Raw genomic sequence first — 9,260 nt, 5'->3', positions numbered from 1 at the left:
GATGAATTAATGATTAACTGTTGGTTTCTGGTGGTTAAACAGTGTGAGTGGAAATAAACTGGAAGCCATGGGAACAGGCAGCCGTCGGCCAGTAATAGTTACAGGGGAACAATACCTTTCCAAGTTCACACACACACTGGCAGCCACTTATATAGTAAAGTCTAATTACAATGGATTTCCGTGCTTATTAAAACGACTAATAATAACTGCTAATAATTACAGCGCGCCAGAGCTGTCATGGGAGAGAGGCTGAAGCAATTACACAGCCTGGCAGTCAGTGACTCCTCCATGGGTGAATCAACAAGTCCGACCGCCGTAAATCTGTACAGACCGACACCAGAGCCGTGAAGGACGAAGCCACTGATTCAACCATCCAGGAAGGTTAGAATATAATGATTTAATTTCCCAATTTTGGGATCAATGTCGCTTTAACAGTGGAGAGGCAGATACAAAATAAAATAAAAACTTAAAATTGCAAAGATGGTGGATGGATGGTTAGTGCTCTTACCTTACATCCATGAACGTCAGCAGTGCGATTCCCTGAGATAACTGTATGTTCTTCAAGTGGAAAAACATTAAGGTCAGGTTAATTTTACACTCTGAATAAATATTTAGAGTGTTTGTCTGGAAACAGACAGACTAACATGTCGACTCTGTACCTTAGCTAATATCCTGACCAGGTGTAAACCTCGTCATCTGTCCGCTGTGACGTAGAAACTTCTGTGTTCAGAGCTGAGGTTCAAATACAGGTCGCGTCCTCACAGAACGAATCTCTCAGTAGTTTCTATTCCGTTATTTTCGTTCCTGATGTTGAAATAGAAACTGATGACATTGTTAATTTGCTTACATAATCGGCCGAGAATGGCGGGGAAACCCTGTGCGACTTTGGGCTGTTCCAAGTTAAAAATGTCCGCCGTGGCGACATTTTCAGCCGTGGCTCTAAAACGTTGGTCTAACGTCGCACTAAGAGACGGGTTGAAGGACGGCCGTTATCAGCGTCTCGAAACCAAAGAAAACCCGAGATAAAACTGTAGCGTTGTCAGAAATTTAGGATAATTTTCCTCACAGTGTATGATTAGTCGCTAATAGCTAGGTCTACTTATCAGCCAATAAGGTTGTAGCCGGAAATGACGACACCGGCGATGGTGGAGCAGAACGACGCAGCATATTTACGTACATCGTTAGCGGCGATTCACTAAGTGATAATCGAACAATCTGCACACAACAAAGTTGAGGTCGTACCGAAGTTGATTAGATCCACGTCGATGTACGTCGTTTCTTAAAGGATCGCTAAAACGGATCGGCACATTTAAAATACTATTTGAATGAAGTAAATAAAAGTACTTATAAGATTCATAACATAAAAAAAAAACTTACGGAGGCCCTAAAGGGACATGGGGGAAAATAAACAAACAAACGTTTAGCGAAACATTGTATTTTTTCTTTAGGAACTCCGTAGAAATACAGAGATTGTGTGTACAAAAAATACACTAATAGAAATCATCGTACTTACCCTGCCTTGTACCAATGTATTAGTATTTGATACCGACGTTGGTATCGGTATCTCCAGAGATTTCAGTCCACTCAGTAACAGCAGCAGCAACTAAAACCTAAAACCACCGACTGTGACGGAAAACTTATTAAAAGTGGGACTAAAACGGAGCCAGCTGCGGCAAGGAGCCAGAAAAACTCACAAACTTTGCAGTGCAATCGGTGCTGCTCATCTTCTTTTGTCTAATTGATAATTAGTCCTGCATTAATTTTCGGGCCAACATTTATCTCTTATCACAAAAGATCCCATTTATCAGCTGCTTAAACGACGGGCTAAATTGGGTTGGCAGTGTTAATGATTCACCTTGCAGGGTAGGGGGGACACGGGGAAATCATTTCTCCTGACTCGTATTTAATTAACCTCTGCAGATGTGCTGGCCCAGCACTGTAGCCTAAGAGGAGAGAAGAAGAAGAAAGAAATCAAAGAGGTTACACTTTACACTTCAACACCAAAGAAAACAGAGGCATCTCCACCAAACTGTGTTTAAAATGGATGTTTTAATGCAAAAAAGAGAAAGTTATAACATAAATATAAAATGTAGGAAAACAATGTAACAACTGTATAAAATGAATTTAAAAAACTTTTGGATACAGGTGAAGTAATAAAAAAAAAAAGGAAAAAAAAGGAGTGAGAGTAATAGTTGGCTCCTTCATCTCTGGTCTCTAAATAAACAACCAAGTGAACCAGAACTCTGGTTTGTACCTTCATCTTGTGCAAGTCATTCTGTACTGCCAAAAAAAATCAAAAAGTCATCGACAAATCACTTCCTGTAATTAGACCAAAACAGAAACAAAAAGAAAAAAAAACTTGAAAAAATTGAAAGAAAATGTTGGAATAAGTGAAATGTTACAGTAACCCTGTAATGCAGTGGTTTTGAGAAAAATCAATTAATTAATTTGATTTGAATATTTTCTTTACTCTGTCATGGTGGTAAAAACACACTTGTTTAGTTAAAACTGTAGAGTTTTGTTACTTTTATGCATGATTTAATCCAGTTGTGAATGTGTCAAAGTGGTTGTTGTACTATCTACAAAAAGGTGGCGCTGCTGAGAAGGTTTGGGTTCCACTGCCTTCTTGGAATGTTCACAGTTGATCAATAATCCAGCATTCAGTGACTGTATGTAAAAAGAAGGTGCTGTAAACTGTAGCGCTATTTTATTATTTTTGAAAATCTGATGTTTTTTCTTATTTGTTTTTGTCAACAACATATAATATTTTTTGTGGTCAAAGACGTGAAGAAGCTTCAGACGCCAACTGATGTGACGAGGCATTCAAGGTCAAACTAATCGGACTGTTAAACATCCGGTCGATCAGTTATTAAATTCATAAAAGTTTTGTTGATACTGAGTCTTTTGTACCGAGGTTGACTTCAGCACATCCATTTTTTATTAATGGTACGTGGAAAGAACATCTTTATTACCCAGGTAATGGCCACCGGCTGGATTTCCTTCCATTTTTTGGTGTAAAAGCTCAACATAAGCCGGATTCATTTTTAAATAATGTGATTTTTTTTTTTTTTACGACTTTACGAGTTGTAAAGTCCCAGCACAGACCAGACATGTAGCTTTGGCTAAAACAAAGGCTCACGTTAGTTTATTACGGTGTTGTACATGCAACATTAATAAGACATTTACACTCCAGCTAGCGCTCATGCATCGTTTGTTAAAACGACACACATTCACCACAGTGTGGGTTTAATTGCTAAGCTAATGTCGGCTGCAGCGTTGGCACGGAGCCACAGGGAGTACGAGCCTCACATTCAGCCGTCTGGATTTTTTTTATACCTGACTAATGAGTTTTACACAAAGGAATGTGCCTTACTACCTCAGTAATACCTTAAAAAGTCATACAAAGTTTATTTATTATTTCCAAAATAACTACATTTATTCAATAAAAGCATTTTAAAAAACTCGTCGACTCCTGAAGTGCGTCAGTTTGTACCATTTCTTTCACTTCCTTTCGTCTGTCATCTGTTTTGTTTCCCTCTTTATCTCGATCCCTCAAACCCCCGACTCTTCCTTGATACTCTTATTTTCTCCAACTGTAAAACTATAGCGCCCTCTAAAGGGATTCACTTCAACATCGATTTCACGATCTTTGTCACTGGTTTCAATCTCATTATTTTCCAAATACATTATTCAGTGGTATTTCACCCACAGTCTGTGGTACTGGTACTGTAATACATGTAGTAAAATGTATCTCAAAGAAATACTGCAGTGGTTTGAAAAACAGAACTAAGACTTTAAACTCGACAACAACTGGTGTCGACATCTGTTTGTGACGGTTGACTGACGGGAGAGATGGAGCAGGAGACCGCTGACCTACTGCCAGTGTCACAGCGCCATCTACCAGGGGAAATCAAAATGTATTTTGTTATCTTCAGTGGCTTCATTTAAATGGACAGAATTCTTACACCAGTGAGGACGGTGGACAAGTCGTGATACTTCATGAATTCAACAAAGTATTTGTGACCTTTAAAAGTACTTCATTTCATGGAAATAAAGCCGCAGCGTAAATACAGATTCTACGAAAGTGCGAAAAAAACAAAAATGTGCCGCACACTGTTTGTACACAGGAGGCAGTATAAATCTGGATAGAAAGGTGAGGTGGTATATTTTCTAATAAAGGAGCATGTGCTTTATCAACGCAAACTCCTTGATTTGTTGCTTCCTTCTCTGTTGTTTACTAAAATATAAACGTTATTTAGGGTCAAATGTCAAGATGACCCTGTGAATTAGTATGTGAAATTAATCAGATTAAAGTTTTGAACACAGGCAGAATAACAGGCTGTCATTTAAACACACTGAAGGAAATCATTGGACCTGGATCATAAAATCCCAACATCAACACTCACCTCGTGTTTGTTCAGATTTCAACCTCTGGTAAGCGGCCCGACTTGGGACAGAGACTGACTGTCAGTAAGTCTACGACTGACAGTCTGACTGACAACAGTCAAAACGATTGTTCAGGACTGTAGACTGATGATTGTTGTTAAGGACAGTGATTTTCCTGCTGCGACTTTATTTCTATAAAATACTGATCATCTGAGTTTCTGTGCTGTTATTAACCTGTTATTAACCTGTTATTAACCTGTTATTAACTTGTTATGAACCTGTTATGAACCTGCTCTAGCGTGTTTTCCTGTACATATAAGGGTTGCAGTAGAAAAAGGAGGGAAGCTAACAGTCGCCAACAGCTGCAGTCGCGGCATCCTTCAGTCTGGTCTTGGTTTGGTGCTGCTGTCATCTTCAATTATCTCCACACTGAAGCTTCATTCATCTGTACTGGTTCCATCAGGTGCATGTAGCAATCACACGAGATTACATGTGAGTGGTGCAAACACACTCTGTCAAACTGTCATTTTTTATTTTCAAATCACAGAACATTTGGTTTTAAATTCAGACTTTACCTCAGGGACGTTCCGTCAGAGAACTCCACTACCTGTAGCCTCCGGCCCCAGTTCCACGCATCATAGTATCGTACCGCAGCGCCCTGAGGGGAGGGGTCGGAGATGGGGGCACATCCTGTCGTAAAGGTCCTCTCTGTTGTGAGCTAACAGAAGAATAAAAGGCGAGTTTAGAGTCAGAGTGGCTGTGTGTGGGGAGCAGGGGGGGTTACTGCAGGTATTGAACCAGTGACACTCTTGTTGTAAGGCAAAAACTGTGGGAGAACTGTAGAACTGAATGAATGATGAAGAACATCACTGTGTCGTCGACATATACAGTAGAGTTCAGTTACCTGGGGTGGGGATAGTAGCCTGGGTCCACGCCCCGTGGGTCACTTGGACGTGCGTACTGTTGACCAGGTGGGTAGCCAGAGTAAGGTGGACCAGACTGGGAGTTGAGGTTAGGGTAAGACATGGGCTGCTGGTATCCCTGTGGGGCAGGAGGAGATCCAGGATAATGACCGGACCAGGTCTGTAGGGGGTAGTCTCCGGGGTCTAAAGGACCGCGTCTGAAAGTAGAACAGTTTGGTAAAAAAATGATGCTGCTTTAAAAAATAAAAATAAATGTTGTTTTGCCTGCGTGTCGGTAATGAACGTCTACATTCACAACCTCTCATTCTGTCTGAAATCACCCACGACACCACGAGTCGTCCAACATCGTGTTCAATAACTGACAGGAAAAAAACAAATACATTTTAATCGTGCGTTTAAAACTGCCAACTGAACGGCTGAAATATTCATGAAAATCTGCCGAGAGCCATTTGTTTTGGACCAGAGAGAGAGAGAGAGAGAGAGAGACAGGCAGCCTCGCACGTACGCGTGCACGTGGTTAAAACGGAGACAGAGAGAGAAACAAAGACGGACAGAATCAGAACACGACGTAGATGAGTGAGTATTAATAAGTATCAGTGTGGAGAGAGAGAGTCCAGTATCTACTTGGTATCGTAACCAAATATTGGCGTAGAACACACCACTATCTCTGACTCTGTGAGATATAAAAAAAAAACACTTATTCGTGATGTGCTGAGTCATGGAGGTGGATTCTAACCGGCAACCAACCCGTCTCAGATCTGAACATGACGACAACCAGAGACGGAACGACTGACACAAACTCAAATCTGTACAAAAATACTGCCCTGTACACAGATGCTGGTGGTCTAAACGCTGACGCCGGGAACTCTGGGTGGTCAGCAGCAGAAAGTGCCAGACTAACTACATGCCCCTCATGTTTGGGATGTCTTCGTCCCCTGCAGTGACAGTGGGTGTTTGTGAGCACATTTTTATTTCTGCTTCTGTGTCACTTGGTCTGTCAACTCGTCTGTCGTCTCTGCTCTGATTCTGCTGCGCGGCCTGAGCCACTCAGCGACATGTCTCAAATGTCTGTCTTCTTGACAGTCACAGACGTTTGGCTCCGTGTCTTCTGGTAAAACGACTTCCCGAGACGTCAGTCTGCCAGCTGTCCATGTGTCCGTCTGCCTCCCTCCCTCCTCCCTCCCATTTTGGGGTATTTAATGGCTACACGTCGTCCTGTCTGACAGTCGCCCAGACTTGTATTTCCAGCCCTGAGTCAACGTATACCTGTCCCTGCACCAGTCTGTCACTCAGCTGCAGCCAGGACACAAATCTAAATCTAAATGGGAGATGAGAGCCACAGGGGAGAGAGGAGAGGGGGGAGGGAAGAAGGGGGAGGGGGGGTGTCAGGGAGGCAAGAAGAGCCTGAGAGCAGAGTGTGAATTACCCCTCACTGTCACGGGGCAACTGTGTTCAAGGTACTGTAGAACTGACATTCATTTACCACGGCACCAACAGAAAACTGAGACACGTTGTCATTTAAACACACTGTGGGTAAGTATTTTGTACCTTCACATTTGTTTGCTGAGTTTTCTTCTGAGGTTTGTATCAGAGGTTTTGTTTCAAGTTTAATGTGATTTATGACATTTATACTGCATATATAAATATAAATATATATATATGGAAATATCAAATTATATAGATATATATAACTATATATATATATATATATATATAGTTATATATATATATATATATATATAACTATATATATATATATATATATATAACTATATATATATATATATATATATATATAGTTATATATATATATATATATATATATAACTATATATATATATATATCCATATATATATATACACACATATATACACATATATATATATATAGTCTTTTTTTCCTAGAACAAAACTGCACAAACATTTATCTGCAACAAGCCTGAAATAAAAAGGACACAAAGTCGACCGGGGGAGAGGGGTGGGGGGGGTTTGCTATGATATAGTTGCTGAGAGAATGGGGGAGAATAAATGTGGCGAGAGAGAAAATTGGAGAAGACACGCTGAGAATTTAAAAGGCAACGGACAGAATGTGGCATGAAGGGAAAAAAGTGTCATAATTTAATGTAACATAAATGGAAGAAGTGAAGAAACAGACTGGACCCTGGTACTGGACCCTGGTACTGGACCCTGGTACTGATCTAGGAGCCTTGGATGGTTCTCTGTGCACAGCGTTGTTACAGTTGAAGTGATTCCCACTCTGATAAACCTGTGATGTTGGACTGCTTAGCATTTAGATTAGCTTTCTACAAACTAATGGTTTTCTAACTGGGAATCAAGAGAAGAAAGTGCTGCACAAAAGTATTTAATACAAACAGTGTGAACAAACAGGACGGAACTTTTCAGAGGAATCGTTATTGGAGCAAGTTCTATATGAAGAACAAAATAAATAAATCAACGACAAGCAGGAAGTAGCGGTGGTGTATGGTTAGGTTTTTGCATTACGTTAGGTGGATGGATGATGGATGGATGGATGGAAGGATGATGGATGGATGGATGGATGGATGGATGGATGATGGATGGATGGATAGTCAATCTGTCCACTGATATTTTGGAAATATCAGATTCCACGGCCTGTGCAGAGTTAGTGTGGATCACTGCTGTGAAATATTCCAAACAAATATTACCGGACAAAGAAAACACTTGTCACAGTCATCAGTCATCAGTGAGAACACTGATTGGCTGCGGCCCTCGGCTCGTCTCCATGTCAGACTGAAGCAGAATTCCAGTGGGAATCTGCTGTAAATCCATTGGCGAGTTTGGAATTTTCCTTCCAGGAATCCAGCGAGCTGTGCACGGCAGCTGGGGATTACAGGGCAATGAGAACGGGAAGCCACTGTGCAGACGCAGACAAGTATTTAGTATCTGACGTAGACACCGAGTCCGACCCCAGGATGGGGGAACTTCACCAAAACTCCAAAATGATTTATGAAACAGACACAAACTGAAAACCTCTGCTAACACACAGTCAGACTCCGAGTCAAAGTCCAAGAACTCTGGAGGAGGAGGAGGAGAACTGGGAGTCAGCCGGGGCAAAGGTCGGGGCAAACGAGATGTGTATATACAGTATATGTATATATATTTATCCATACATATATATATACACATATATGTATATATGTGTGTATGTGATATATACTTGTGGGGAGCATATACACACATATATATACATATATATATATAATATCATTATATATATGATATATAATGATATAATATTCTACCCTGTGGCCTCATAGGTCACTATAGGGTCAGTTTTTGTCAGCCAAGTACTGTCCTGAACACAGCTATTATAGTAATCATACTTTTATAGTACCTTAACATCTACTGTATATTCTATTACTCGACTTGCCTCTAGTCAGTTTCATCCAGGTATTCTGGTTTCCCCCTTCTGGTTAAGAGTAGTTTACCTAGATACCCTTCACTAGCTAAACCTGTTGCACTGTGATAACTGTCCAACTGTCCAACTGTCCACTCTGTACCCTGCATATGGACCTATCAGCATTGGCTCTAACTCCCAAAGTAACCCTGGCCTGAACGGTCATACAAATACAAATGAATAAATGTTACTCCTACTTTTAAAAATACTACAACTAGGTAATTGTACAGTGGATATATTTGACCCAGATATACCCGGGTGTGTTCTTCATATACCCTGGAACTTGTCATGGTAGGTTATCGCAAGTGTGAAATAATAATGTGTGCAAGAACATGTATGTGTGCGTTGGGGATTCAGGCCGTGGCACTGCCCACGCTCCCTTAGCTGCAGTTTCCCTGGCAACATTTGTCAGGAGGCGAGTGGGGATGCTAGTTAAATGGTGCAGGAGGCTTTTCACTGCTTTGAATCTTTAAACATTTTCTTGCCAAAAGAAAGAAACATGGGAATGAGGAGAG

General features: G+C 40.8%; 1 protein-coding gene across 6 annotated transcripts in view; it reads right to left on the bottom strand.

Annotated features, from left to right (window-relative positions):
* Positions 1–508: 508 nt before the first annotated feature.
* The window catches only part of pard3bb (par-3 family cell polarity regulator beta b), a 119,087-nt gene continuing 110,335 nt past the window's right edge, over positions 509–9,260 (bottom strand). For 2 of the 6 annotated variants that reach the window (XM_025063568.1, XM_008329107.3), the window contains exons 25-28: positions 5,291–5,506; positions 4,962–5,104; positions 660–4,831; positions 509–558 (exon numbers count right to left, since the gene is read on the bottom strand). In XM_025063568.1, the coding sequence (XP_024919336.1) occupies positions 4,990–5,104; positions 5,291–5,506 (331 nt within the window). In that variant the 3' untranslated portion in view covers positions 509–558; positions 660–4,831; positions 4,962–4,989. The other 4 variants (XM_025063570.1, XM_025063569.1, XM_008329106.3 and 1 more) reach the window with 4 other exon arrangements.

The sequence above is a fragment of the Cynoglossus semilaevis genome, chromosome 16 (genome assembly GCF_000523025.1).
Source record: "Cynoglossus semilaevis isolate Cse_v1.0 chromosome 16, Cse_v1.0, whole genome shotgun sequence".
Lineage (NCBI taxonomy): Eukaryota > Metazoa > Chordata > Actinopteri > Pleuronectiformes > Cynoglossidae > Cynoglossus > Cynoglossus semilaevis.
Note: the sequence above shows the minus strand (reverse complement) of the source record. Positions and strands in the feature narration are given on the sequence as shown.